General features: G+C 44.1%; 1 protein-coding gene across 1 annotated transcript in view; it reads left to right on the top strand.

The window, feature by feature from the left end:
* Window positions 1–492: 492 nt before the first annotated feature.
* Window positions 493–15,188, top strand: part of RAB43 (RAB43, member RAS oncogene family) — a 38,219-nt gene continuing 23,523 nt past the window's right edge. The window contains exon 1 of the mRNA XM_082266047.1: window positions 493–750. Coding sequence (XP_082122173.1) covers window positions 559–750 — 192 coding nt within the window. The 5' untranslated portion in view covers window positions 493–558. The remainder of the gene's footprint in view (window positions 751–15,188) is intronic.

Raw genomic sequence — 15,188 nt, 5'->3', positions numbered from 1 at the left:
ATTGACGTTCTTTTTTGTTTATAGCGCAAAAAAATAAAACCTGCAGAGGTGATAAAATACCACCAAAAGAAAGCTTTATTTGTGGGGGGGGGGAGACAGCGTTGCAGGACTGCACAATTGTCAGCTAAAGTAACGCAATTAAAAACCAAAATAAAAAAAATGGCCTGGTCATTAAGGGGATAAAACCTTCTGGAGCTCAAGTGGCCTGGAACAAATATGCAAGTCACTTATGTCAATAACAAAGTACTTGTCAATGACTCACTAAACAGTATAGTGTTTATAGTGTTTAGCGGCCCTTTAAATTCTCTCCCGGCAGCAGCGAGGGCAGCAATATGAAAGTGCTCTATCTTTTCTATTCTATTCCAATCAGGCAGCGTCAAGGCAGCAATGTGAAAGCGGTGTATTAGTTTCCATGTTATCGAGTTAGGCACAGCGGTGGGACAGCCCTGGTGTCTTTCTCCTGAGCAGAGGTCCTGTAGTTCCGCGTTGTCAGATCCGCGGGTGCTCGCACCACGTCACGGGCAGCTGGAGGAGGTCTCGGCTCCCGGGGACCCCGGTATGTCCACCCCACTGGACTCAGACGACGCCTATGATTTCCTCTTCAAGATCGTGCTGATCGGGGATGCCGGGGTCGGGAAGACCTGTGTGGTGCAGAGGTTCAAGAGTGGCGTCTTTGTAGAGCGTCAGGGGAGCACCATCGGGGTGGACTTCACCATGAAGACCCTGGAGATCCAGGGCAAGAGGGTCAAGGTGAGAGGTCGGGGCATTGGGGCTGTATGAGAGGTTGGGGCACTACAGGAGCCAGCATGCCTTGTCATCCATACAGTGCTGAGACTTGGCCTATCACAGCCTCTGAAAGTGTGACCACAACTTTTTCAGTTTTGGATAGACTGGGGAAGGGTTAGAACCTCTGACAGGTTATGATTGGATTTTACGTCCACGTGGAAATCGATCATTTTTGCGCAAAGTTGATCAGAGACACGGGGGGATTTACTAAAACGAGCGCGCAAAATCTGGCTCTGCATAGGAACCAATCAGCTTCCAGATTTTATTGCCAAAGCTTAAACTGGTTGTAAATCCACCTTTATAACTTTTACTTATAGGTAAGCCTATGATAAGACTTACCTATAGGTATACTGTAAATATCTCCTAAAGTTGCACCGTTTAGGGCGTATTTACATTGCATGCAGCCAGTGATGTCATCAGCGCATGCACTCTAAAGGAACGCCCGCCCGTGCCTTTTTTTCAGAGCCCCGTGCCATGAACGGCAGCACTGTCGCACATGCCCGGGAGTGACGTCACGCGGCTCCGGCCAGTAATACAGCTGGAGTCCGCAGAGCCGGAAGGAAGACGGGCGAAGATGGATGCGGCAGCCAGTGGGGACTACGCAGCCTTCGTTTGCAGGTGTCACATAATGTGCCAGTGTGCGAAGCATACTAGCACATTATGCATTTACTTTGCAGAGAAGAAGAAAAAAACAGGAGACTTTACTTCCTCTTTAAAGGAGCTGCAAAGGCAGAAGGTTTTTTTCTTAATGCATTAAGATAAAAAAAAACGTCTGTGTGTAGCAGCCTCCTCTCAGCCCTTCTAATACTTACCTGAGCCCCCTCTCTATCCAGCAATGTCCACAAGTCCCTTGACTGTCTTCCTCAGGAGAGAGAGGGGGCAGGGCCAAATGGCAGCTCCATGTCTGAATGGACACACAGAGCTGCAGCTCGGCTCGGGTGCCCCCATAGCAAGCTGCTTGCTGTAGGGGCATTTGACAGGAGGGAGGGGCCAGGAGCAGGGAAGAGGGACCCGAAAAGAGGAGGGTCCAGGCAGGCTCTTATGGACACATAGAGCAAGCGGCATGCTATCGGGGGAGCTGTTCAAGGGAGAGGAGAGGAACCAGGAGCGTCGGCGGGGAACCCAAGAAGAGGAGGATCAGGGCTACTGTGCAAAACCATTGCACAGAGCAGTAAATTATTTTAAACAAAAACAACACAAGACTTTAAAATCACTTTAACCCCTTCTGGACCGGAAGGTTTCCCCCCCCCCTAATGACCAGGCCATTTTTTTGCGATATGGCACTGTGTTGCTTTAATTGACAATTGCGCCGGCTTGCGATGCTGTAACCAAATAAAATTTTCTTTTTTTCCCCACCAATAGAGCTTTCTTTTGGTGGTATTTGATCACCTCTGCCATTTTTTATTTTTTGTGCTATGAACAAAAAAATAACCACAATTTTGAAAGAAAAAAAATAACAATATTTTTTACTTTCTGCTATATCGCATAACCAATAAAATTTTTTTAGAAAATCTACTTTTTTCATCAATTTAATCCAATAGGTATTCTGCTACATATTTTTGGTAAAGAAAATCCTAATAGATGTATATTGATTAGTTTGCACAAAAGTTATTGCATCTTCAAACTATGGGATACATTTATGGACTTTTTTTATTATTTCTACTAGTAATGACGGTGATCAGCGATTTTTAACGGGACTGTGACATTGCGGCGGACAGATCGGACCCCTAACTGACATTATTGACACTTTTGGGGAACCAGCGACATTACTACAGTAGTCAGTGCTCAAAATATGCACTATTACTGTAATAATGACACTGGCAGGGAAGGGGTTAACACCAGAGGTGATCAAAGTGTTAAATGTGTCCCTAGGGGATGTTTTCTAACTGTGTGTGTGTGGGGGGGGGGGCTTATGGAATGAACACAGGGACCTATGTTCCTAAATAGGAGGAACACAGGAGCCCTGTGTTCATTGCTGACAGAACATAAACACGGCAGACCGCTGTTCTGTCTCCACGGCGGCACCCGCTGGTCAGCTTCCCCTGTGGCAAATGGGCACGCACCCCCACTCGCGGTCCCGCGACGTACAGGTACATCATTTCGCGGGAACGAGCCGACCTGCCTCAGTATATGTACGGCGGCTGGTCAGCAAGTGGTTAATTAAACAAGCTGAAGTTAGAAGCCGATTGGCTACCATGCACAGCTGCACCAGATTTTAGTAAATGTCCCCCACAGTAATGAGTTGATTCATGCAGAAATAACATCGCCATTTGCCCAGCGACAGCTTAAGTACCTTTTTATTCTGTGTGAATGGTCCCAAAAAATGCTATTGTGCTATTTTCTGTACTGGTCAAATGTACTCTATTGATATTAAATGTAAAATACTGCATTTGGCCACTAGATGGGGCTAAGTATCATAGGTCTTTTGTGTAGTGCTCAGCTCCATCTAGTGGCCAAATGTTGTCTTTTTCCATTTAAAATGAATGGTTTACATTTTTGAACAGAATGGGATATAGCAAATTCAGTTATTTTATTTTTTGCTACCCCAAAGGAATGTACATGCACTTTCACAATGTCATTTCTTTATAAACCAAACCCTATCCATAATTCATAGATTTGATCTTAGTGGCTGATTCTGTGATCTCATTGGATCAGATGGTCATATCTATGGCCGCCCAGTGACAGGTGCTCTAAGACGAACACCTTGAGCTTTACTCTGTATGGCCGTGTATTTGTGCTGTACATTGTGGTTACATGGCATGCCTTGTTTCTGTTTTATGTAGATGGGGGATTCCAGCAGTTCATATGATATATTACATGGAGAGAGCCTTGGGCAGCAGTTGAACTTCTCTTCTGTTTGCACAGCTTTTCCTGTGTGTCATTGTCATAGACCGGCCCTCAACTGTCTTTGTTCTCTAAACAGGTTGAGAAAGTCTTCTTGCAAAATAAGACCGACGCATCCTGTTGTGTTCCTTGTGTAAGGGAGAGTAGAACAGAACGCGCAGTACAAACCTCTCTGTTCATATAAAGCTCAACTCCAGACAAAAGCATTTTTTTAGTTTTAGATTGAGCAGAGAGTGTCAGGTCTGTATTGCTGTAGGTGTCCCCATTGGGGAGCTTTCCCCTTATTGCTGAGAGTGTTGTCACCAAATATGAAGGGTCAATCCCCCTATCAGGGTTTTTTGGTTTTGTTTTTTGCCGTCTGTGACCTGTTTGGGAGATGTTTTTCTTCCTGTCTTGAAGACGCTACAGGCAGTGAGAGGAAATCTCTATCTATAGTTGTCACTTGACCATTTTGTCCCCATTGGAAGATTTCCCCTCACTTCCTGTTCTCAGGAAGACTCTGACATTAATATTATTATACAAAATGTATGAGTGCTGACAGTTTACTCAGCGTTTCTCAACATAAAGGCAGACAGTACAATTACAGTACAGTTTAACCTCTCCTGGACCATCGACTGTGTGTGTATATTAATAAATACACACACACACACACACACACATATATATATATATATATATATATATATATATATATATATATATATATATGGTGTGTGTGTATATATGTATGTATGTGTGTGTGTGTGTGTGTGTATATATATATATATATATATATATATATATATATATATATAGTGTGTGTGTGTGTGTATATATATATATATATATATATATATGTGTGTGTGTGTGTGTGTGTGTGTGTGTGTGTGTGTGTGTATATATATAATGTCATTACATTATGGCAGCAGCTGGCTTCCAGACCCCCGGTATTTTTTTTTTTTTATACAGTGGATGATTCGGGGTCCGATAAAAGTGGTCTCGCCGGCGGATTTGCCACAAGATCACTTTTAACTTTTATAGGCAAAAGGAGAGGTGCGGCCGCTTCCCGTTCGTTTCCCTGCTTACTGGAGCCATCTCTAAAGAAGGAAATGATCCTATCCTCTGGAGCGATGGGCAGGAAGTTGAGTGAGGGCAAGATGGCCTCCACTCGACTCTATGCCATTGGAGGACCGGAGCTACATCTGACATCACTTCCGCCTAATGGCTTTAAAGGGCCAATTTTTTTTTTTTTTTTTTTTTTAGTAAATGTAAAATTTTATATATAATTTATTTTTTTAGCCCCAGATCTCACAATAAAGAGGGCCTGTCATGCTTATTTCTATTGCAAGGAATGTTTATAAAACGAATAAAAGTGATCAAAAAAATGTAAAGGGACAGTGTACATTTTTTTTTTTTCTTTTAAAGCCCTCTGTTCCTTTGAGCTCACACTCAGAAGTGAGTCGCAGCCACATATGTAAACGGTGTTCAAACCACACATGTGAGGTATTGCTAGAGGGAGAGCAATAATTCTTGCACTAGACCTGCTCTGTAACTCTAAACTGGTAACCTGTAAAAATGTTAAGTGTCGCCTTTGGAGATTTTTAAGTAATGTAGTTTGTCACCATTCCACAAGCAATTTTGAAGCATGACATGTCGGGTATCTATTTACTCAGTGTAACCTCATCTTTCACATTATACAAAAAAAATTGGGCTAACTTTACTGTTTTTTTTTTTTTTTTTTAATTCACAAAAGTATTTTTTCCCAAAAAAATGCGTTTGAAAGACCGCTGCGCAAATACAGTGTGATATAAAATATTGCAGTGGCTGCCATTTTATTCTCTAGGGTCTCTGCTTAAAAAAAAAAATTATATATAATGTTTGGAGGTTCTAAGTAATTTTCTCACAAGAAAATACTAATTTAAACTTGTAAACAAGTGTCAGAAAAAGGCCTGGTCTTCCAGTGGTTAATACAATAGGAATCTGCTTAGAGTTTACAATCTAAGAGGGAGGGTCAAGCGACACAAAAGGTAATAACTGTGGGGGATGGGCTGTTAGAGGAAAAAAAATGTACAGTTAGGTGGGGGTCAGATAGAACTCTCTGAAGAGATGAGTTTTCAGGTATCGTCTGAAATAGTTGGAAAGATTGGGATAGGGAGTTCTAGAGGCTGGGAGAGGCTCTGGAGAAGTCCTGGAGGCGAGCATGTGATGAGGTGACGAGAACTAGAAAGCAGGAGGTTCTTCTTACTTGCTATTTAGCAGGTTAAATACAAAGGTGAATCTCACCAGCATGGACGCCACAGTAAAAACTTGCCAGGGGGTCTTATCCTTTCACACTCTTATTGAATATTAAAATAATGATCTGAAGGACTTTTATTGTGAAATTTGAGAATGAATTGCTCCAGAGCACCTGCAGCTACAGAGATCATTGAGGGCTTGTTTTAAATCTAATTTCCTGCTTGTTTGAAGAAATGTCTATACTCTAACATATAGGTTTGCTTTAAGACTACTGAGGTGTGCAGCAATGTACAGCAGGTGTTATTATGGGAACTCTGCAGGACCGTGATATGCATTAGTATTAGTGTCTGTTATTACTCATGGAGGTTTCAGTTGTTCTATATTAGGACCCTGAAAGAATAACTGTGGGATAAACAAAGCTCTTTCTGTAGAGTTTAATAGTAGAGATGTTTAGATCTCTGAATGTAACCATTGAACCGTTTTTTCTCACTTTTTGTACCAGGCCAAGATGCTTATATGTACAGTTTCTGGTTCCGCTGATAGAGTACAGATACTTTGCGGTGGGATTTGCATAAAAAAAAAAAAAAATTGCTGCAAAGAATCGAATGCGATTAGAACAAGAATGCTGTGTGAATTAAATATGTTAGAAATTACATTAAAGCGGAGTTCCGGGCACAGAATCGTTTTTTTTTTTTCAATCTCCCCCTAACAATCACCCTTACACATCGATACATCCGCTAATCCTGGTTAGAATGGTGAAATAATGAGTTTGCAAGAATAAAATCTTACTTTATATAATTTCTGATGTGCGGCGCCATCTTTGTTGTGGATTGCCGAGTCCGTTGTGGGGAAATGTCTTCCCTTCTTCCTGATTCCAGTGGGCGTAGGCCTGTGAGTCAAGAAATGAGAACAGTGGTCGGCCGCCCATGTGACTGCAAAGTGCATCATGGGAGGGCCGAGGAAGAGCTCCCAGGACGCATTGCGGCAGGAAGTGACGAGGAGAGCCGAGGCACAGGAGGGAGGAAGTCCTTTGAAAGGTGAGTATACAAACCTCTGTAAACAGGTAAGTGAAAAAAAAAAAAACTATGGGAATATCCAATTCTGACTCAGCGGAGAGTAAGGAATACAATGCAGTAATTATTAGAAATTGAATTTTGTGCCCGGAACTCCGCTTTAAGTACAGTTCAAATGCAAAATCTGTATAGGTGTCCTGGTCCAGCCAATGATAGCAAATCACGGCCGCTGGAGGTGCTCACAGGGCTTGTGGAAACGTTTCAGGACCCCGTGGGTATACAGCGATAGTGATGTCAGCTTGGGGGTGGACCATCTCTACAGCTCCTCTAGCGACCGTGATTCGCTATCATTGGCGGGACCAGGACACCTATGCAGATTTTGTCTTTGGCCAGATATGTAATGTGAGTTCTAACATTTTTTAATAAACTGCCCACTAGGAGGCACTTTTCCTTTTCTATACACACAGGAGCAGTGGGAAAAATGGAATGCGATTCAAGCAGAAATCACACCGCGTTCCTGTTCAAATTGCATGCGATTCTTTGCAGTGCGATTTGCGTCCATTCATTTTGTGTTGACTCAAATCACACCTCAAAGTATCAGTTTCAGTATCGGGAGCATTTGCGGGAGTACGGATACTCGAGTAAATGCTTGGTATCGGCCTTGATACCGGTATCGGTGCATCCCTAAATTAGACACCTGGAAATGAGTGCTTGTGGCCACCCCCCAGCAAGTGGTTAGCATTGGGATTGACACCAAATAGAGCCAGGCAACAAGCATTTGGCCAGCAATGTTGACCTGAGCTGGACAAATCCCAGGAGCTGGGTAGCCAGTGCTCTTTACAGCAGAGCCTAACTTTACAGCAGAGCCTAACTTTACAGCAGAGCCTAACTTTTGGGGATTTTGCTAGTTGTCAATGGAGTTGGCTCATGCACATGGAAACCTAATAATGTAAACTGCAGGCGTATTTCTTTGCCTGGTATACTCAGCTGACATGTACAGCCGGCCATAGTAATGAATGGCTGTATGTGGGTTTACGCCACTACTTGTATTTAACTGACGCATGCGTTATCCCGCACACCACTGCATGAAGACAGTCTGCATTTAAGGTTGTATGCGAGGATTTACACAAGTTGTGGCATAAACGTTACTTCGTTAATTCGTTACTAGGGGCAGCTGTACAGTGCCGCTGTGTATTCCAGGCATGGAGATATGCCCACACTTTACATTTTACAACCTCATGCACCCGGTGTGTGTTAAAAAAAATTGTGGGCATTAAAAATTGTGCGGGCTCCTGGATTAAACAAAACAAAACCAAGGAAATTTCCAAGCTCAGCTTCCTGACCAGCCTGCGACCAACCATATTGACCTGTCCAACAGTTTGCGTTAAAAAGGAGGTTTAGTTGCACACATTTGCAAATACATACGTAAGCCACAGAGCCCCGGCAAGGCACCCCATTTTCTGTGGACCTAACTCTAATTTCTGTGACCATTCACAGTACAAACTAGCGGTTACTGCCCCCACCTATAACTGGTCGCTGCAGCAAGGAGCATTGGAAGGGCAACGCATGTAAAATAAAACCAAGGAAATTTCCCAGCTCAACTTACCAACCAGCCTGTGAAATATATTGGTCAGGCAACATACTGACACCTTTGCTGCCATAGGGCTATGTGTTGGGTGTTCAGTGTGCCCCTGTGCCCTTGAGGGGTGGGCTCCCTCCAGGTTTACTTGCCTTCCACCTGTCCATTAAAATGCATGTGCTTCCATTTTTGGAGACTCACAGAAATTAGAGTTCGGTCCACAGAAAATGGGGTGCTTTGCAGGGGCTCTGTGGCTTACGCAAGTATTTGCAAATGTGTGCAACTAAACCCAACTCCATTTGGTTGGTCGCAGGATGGTCAGTAAGTTGAGCTTGGAAATTTCCTTGGTTTTGTTTGACGTGTCGTCCTTCCAAAGCTCCTTGCTGTAATGTCCAGTTATAGATGGGGCAGTAACCACTTGTTTGTCCTGGATTAGACAAACTGTCTCCTGACTTCCATAATACTTTGTCCACCTTCTGGTTTAAAGGGCTTTAAACCTTCCTATTTATTTAGAACAGGATCCCTTTCAGAAGTCATTGGGCTCCATGCTGTGTCTTTGCTTTGCCTCCTCGTATTATAATGGTAGACAGGATGGTTGAGTAGCCACACCTATAAGTATAATCTCAAGCTATTGAGAGATTTACCTAATTGTTAAATGACACCTTATTTTCAATGCAAAGTAGTTTCCTGGAGGTTTAAGGCTGGTCGTAGACGGTTTGAATATTGGCCAGTTCAACAGGAACCAGCTGAGATTTGAACCATGTATGGGCAGGCTGAAGGTACAAAGTTGGTTGATCAACTTGGGTACAACCAGCCAGCTTGATTTTTGCATTTGATTATCACTAGTGACTTGTATTGCTGCTAGCAATAATTACTGTTCCCCCGACGGGGACAGCCTCCCCCGCTCCACCAGAAGACAATGGCTCGGGTGAGGGATTGCCAGAACTGTCCGTGTTGATGAGGGAATCAACCTGTGGTCGCAGGAAAGAAATTCCCTCTGTGTATGACCAGCTTAAGAGTATTCCATAAGTGATCTTGAGGAGTGACCCAAGAAACCCCATAACTGTGGATGCTCCCATCATACAAATACTTAGTTAAGTTTTTGAAATCACTCATTGGCCTAAAGGGCCCATCTACAAGGACATCAACCTCACCTGCCCTTCTGAAAAGTGTTCTGCATTGAAATACTGTTTGGAAACCACAAGCCAAGCATTTTCGCTCACAATTGCCACACAGATTTAGTGACTTGAATGGACGAGTTTGACGTGATAATTTTAAAATTGTGACCGGGGCGATGTATATGCTTTTGAGTGGCCACCCAAGTTCATTCTGTGGTGGCAGGTTGGCAGACAGTAAAAACCTATTTTTACTGCCTGTGTGAACCCAGCCTAACCCATCCTGCTTTATGTGCCTCAACACTGCCCCAGTACCTTGCAAGACAAAGGCATAATAAGCTAGTATGCATTGCATACTAGCTTATTATGAATTACTTACCTTAGAATGAAGCCCCGACACGGACCCCCGGACATCGCTGTGGGAGCTGACATGATCCCTCGGCGTCTCTTCCGGGTTCGCGCGCATGCGCGCGGGAGTCATTTTTTCCGGCAAGCTCCCGGCAAGGAAAGCTGGACCTTCAGAGCGCATGCACCGCTCGCATGAGTGGCTGCATGCAGTGCAAATATCTCCTAAACCGTGCTGGTTTAGGAGATATTAATTGTACTTACAGGTAAGCCTTATTATAGGCTTACCTGTAGTTAAAAGTGGAAAAAAGCGGTATACTACCGCTTTAATTTGTTGACCAGTAGTGCAGTAATGGGGACAGAAAGGGCAGAACCAACTCAACTTTTGGGTTCACAAGACAGTAACAATTCGAGGGGTTGAATCTCCACTGTGGGGACACAGCCACAAAAACTTGGTATAGGTTCTAAAACCCTTAGGGCTCTTTCACACGGGCGGTCCGATCAGATCCGCCTGTCAGTTTTTTAGGCGGATCTGATCGGATCCTCCATGCAGCTCTATGGGGCAGCGGATGTCAGCGGAGAAACCTCCGCTGACACCCGCTGCCATCTGCAAACGATCCTGTGCTGAAATCTGGACGGATGGAAACCCTATTTTTCCATCCGTTCAGTAATCGGAGCGGATCTGATGAGAGCGGACAAGCGGTCCGCTCTCGTCCGATCCCCCATAGAGGGCAACGGGTGCTGAGACACCTCCCTCTCCGCTCTGCGAGCGGAGACGGAGCTGTCATCCGCCCGGCTCAGCGGGGATCACGAATCGATCCCCGCTGAGCAACACGGATCCGCCTACGGAGGCAGACCGTGTGAAAGAGCCCTTTACCATTCTATCCAAAACAATTTCTTTTTCTTCTTTCTTCCTTCTTTCTTCTTTCTTCTTTCTTCTTTCTTCTCTAAAATACACAATTAATGCAGATCTGTATTAAGTAATACATCTGTAAATGGAATATTTTGATGTAAGTACCCAAATTTGGCTTTGTACAGCAGAGCTCAGGCTGGGAGAGGAAGAAGCAGTGTCAGGAGCCAATCAGGTGGGGTACAAGGCGAGGAGCATTCTGATAGGAGGAGGCAAAGTGACAGAGAGCTGAGGTGCTCATTCTGCTGCTTCACCTTTCACTGTCCAGTCACAGGCTTGGGGGGGGGGGGGGGGAGTAAGACCTCTACTAGTCTAAGGGCGGCTTCACACTGCCCCAATGCGATCCCGCTGTACTTTGGACGAAGCACAGCTCCTTCAGGTTTTATGTGGGTTAGCTGTGCTTTCCCATAGACTCCTATAAAGTCTCGGGGTTTGAGTGCAATTTCCAAAAGCACACCAAAGATGGAGCATGCAGGAGTTTTCTGAAACTGCACTAAAACCACAGGACCTCATAGAGGTCTATGGGAAAGTGCAGCCAAGCCACATGTGTTATGGGCCATACACACTATAAGATTTTCTGAAGACTTTTTCCTTTAGACTTACCAAAACCATATAATATGAGGTCAAACCTAAACACTTTCAATTTGTATGCAATCTGGCAGACCCTTGCACTACATAGAAAAGGTAAATCTGAAGGAAATCTAACCACAAAAGTTGGATAGTGTGTATCCAGCTTTAGGTTTGCTGTTTAACTGCCCCAAGTGTTAAGGCCCGTACACACGCTAAGAAAATCTGTAGGGAAAATTCGTCCGACGACCGATCTGCCGATTTTCAGATTGTTAGTATGGTGCTTTCGACAGCCAACTCCGACTTTTTGGCTGACAAAATCCTGATGTGCAGGCTATAAAATTTTTGTCGTCCGTAATACAACGTCTGATTTTGTCTCAGAGACGAAAGAACACATACAAAACAATCCAACACATGACATCACTTCTAAAGTAGAATTCTGTCGTACGGGAAAATTTGTATGAAAATAACCTCATCAGACTAGCATGCCACAAAAAACGGAGGACAGATTGTTCAATAATCTGATCGTGTGTACGAGGCTTTACTGAGCTAAGAAACGTTCCCCTGCCCTGCCAAACAGGACTATTCTGTGTGGCAGAGCTGTGTAAATCACAGGATTGGATGAACAGTAATAAAGATCTTTTGACAACTCCTATTTGTATTTTATCCGTGTGTTTGTCTGTTTGCCTGGAGCTCAGTTTCAAGGGTAGCGTTCTGTAACTATTTTCATGGCAAATACATCCGTATAATTGGAACCCAGGTAGGCAGAAAGTTCCAATATGGAAAAGCAAAAAAAAAATGTATTATTTTGGCTTCTTCGTATTAAAAAAAAAAGCACAACTGTCATCATGCTCCTGTAGTTACTGTATGGTCAGGTCTGATGATTCCCAACTTTCGGTTGTATGGCAGGTTACAGCTATTATGATAATGAAATGGTTTATTTCCCGGATTGTCTGAGAAGTTGGGTAACCTCACCTTGTGTCGAAAATGACTCCGGAGGGAACAAAATATTCTCTTCAACTGCCAAAAGTGCCTGAAGCTTGTAGCTCAAAAGAAGTGCGTGTACTTTTTTCGAGTTCCAAGCAATGCTACGCACAGGTGTGAACAGGCATGACTGAGAACCGCGGCATTTTAGATGTTGAATGTTTTCGATCGATGAAACGCTCACATGTGAATGAATGGAGCCTTAAGGATAACCTGTTCACTCCCTATCCACCCGTTTGGAAGCGTATTATATGGGGTATGTTACAACTCTTGTTCTGTCAGAAGGTAAACTTGGTATGTTTTCTAGACAGTCACCGAATTCTGTAAGGTAAACCCATAGGTGGTTCGATATTTGGAAAGAAAATCATTAGATTCCTCCATCGGCACAGCCCGTGTTGATGGGGGAATCTCTCCCACAGCGCTGTTGTGTTCTGCTAGTGGGGAGCCTTGCTGGTTGGCAGAACCCAATAGGTACTGCTATTGGTTCTAGCCGCTGGCAATAATCCCATGTAAAAAAATTAGACAAGCTGTTTGTACCCAAGGTGGATCAACTTGGGTACAACCAGATTGTCTGATTTTTTTTTTTTTTTCATGCAATTATTGCCGGTGGCTAGAACCACTAAAAAAAACTTCTGGTTCAGCCTGCCTGTATATGGATTAAGCCCACATTCACATTGGACATGTCAAATCGCATATCCTATCGGAGCCTATTGCCGGTATTCTAAAATTTAATCGGACCCGTGAAAATTCCGGACCCTCGTCACTTCTGGTGACACTACGTCACCACCAGCTGGTGCGAGCCCCGGTGCGCATGTGCACAAGACATTTTACAGGTCAGATGAAATTTTAATACTTAGCAAACAGCTGACTGAGAGGAGGCGGGGCTGAGGCACCGGGTATGTGCGGTCCACCAACTCCACTTCCAGGTCTATGCGTTCCAGACATAGATCTTTTTTTTGTTGTTTTCTTTTCTATCATTCCACACATTTACACACCATCCCTTTACTTCAAAGGAACGGTAAGGCGGATAAATACTAATTATGATTACGATGAATATTAAATATTTTATTATTTCTCTCGATGTGTGTAAGGGAATGTGTGGAATGATAGAAAAGAAAACAACAAAAAAAAGATCTATGTCTGGAACGCATAGACCTGGAAGTGGGAGTTGGTGGACCGCACATACCCGGTTCCCTTAGCCCCGCCTCCTCTCAGTCAGCTGTTCGCTAAGTCTTAAAATTTCATGGGACCTGGAAAATGCCTTGTGCGCATGTGCACCAGGGCTCGCACCAGCTGGTGATGACGTAGTGTCACCGGAAGTGACGAGGGTCCGGAATTTTCACAGGTCCGATGAAATTTTAGAACACCGGCAATGGCACCGTCAGAATTGGTGCAGCACCATACCAGTTCCTAAAAGTAGTTCCTGCACTTGTTTTGGCGACTTCAGGGGGCGATTTCAATGGACATTTTGTGCAGGAACCCACACAGATATCTGTGAATTGGCCCCCGAAGTCTAACTAAAAATGCCAGTTTGAAATTGTGCGCGTTCAGCTGAACTCGGATGGTTTCAAACCTGCCCTCAGTGTGAACCTACACTGAATCTCGACTGGTCCCTGCTGAACTGACCGGGATTCGATTGATCTATTGCCAGCTTAACACACCTGCATTACCTTACACTACATAAAAAGAGCAATATACAAGAAAAGGAAGGTGCCATGCCTAAACTGGCCAATGTACCCAGCAAGCCAACACCACATCCCTATTGATACATTGAACAAGGAAAAATAAAATGGTATCACTATCCCTGCGGACTCTATTTGTGCCCCAGAGTAGCCGCTACAGGTGGGCGTGAACCAAATGGTGGGATTTTAAGGGTGAGGCTTGTAAGGGTATATGTTTAAGATAAATAATTCAAAAACAAGATAAAATTATAATTTTTATTACAAATTCGATAAAAACACCTCCAGGGCGCCCAATTGTTTCAGGCATCGGTTCTATCACTGAACCTTCCAGTAGGTTCGTTGATGACCAACTACGCCCACATGTTATGGGCCTACCTTCATACCTCAGGGATACTTTAGAGCTCTTGAGAGTTCTGGAGGGTCTCAGTGTCCCTGGTGGCTCTCTTCTGGTCACCCTTGACATTGAGGCCCTCTATTCTAGTATCCCCCATACCAGAGGTATCGAGGTTATTACCACCTTTGTTAAGGAACAGACCCATCGCACTTGGGCGCTGGCAGACTTTACACTTCAACTACTGAACCATATCCTCAGATCCAATATCTTTGTATTCGGCGAAACCACTTACCTCCAGGTACAGGGGGTAGCGATGGGGACTGCCTGTGCCCCATCGTATGCCAACCTGTACCTGGGGGGGTGGGAAAGGGAGCTGTTTGCCAATGATGGCGCTTCGATATACCTGCGCCACCTAGTGTTGTGGCGCAGGTATATCGACGACGTCATCATTGTATGGACAGGCTCGGTGTCCACTCTTCTGGAATTTATGGACTTCATATCCAACAATAATTATAATTTAAAATTCACTGTTCAATATGATACCCGACAAATAGCCTTTCTTGACACTACAATATATCTTACACCTGAGGGCAATATTTACACCTCCCTATACCGTAAAAATACGGCAGGAAACACTATACTTCATTATACTAGTAGTCACCCGCGATCCCTAATACGCAGTATCCCGTATTCGCAATACAGCCATGGCAAACTCAGCCAGAAGTACAACCCCCTACCTCCTTTACCTATGCGTGGCCCATTCACAGAGCACCGCGTGCTTCACGGCATGACTTCACTGCTGGTTTCCCTTAGTG

Source organism: Pelophylax lessonae, assembly GCF_965119305.1.
Source record: "Pelophylax lessonae genome assembly, chromosome: 8".
Classification (NCBI taxonomy): Eukaryota; Metazoa; Chordata; class Amphibia; order Anura; family Ranidae; genus Pelophylax; species Pelophylax lessonae.
The sequence above is the reverse complement of the archived record's forward strand: the minus strand, read 5'-3'. Positions and strand labels throughout refer to the sequence as shown.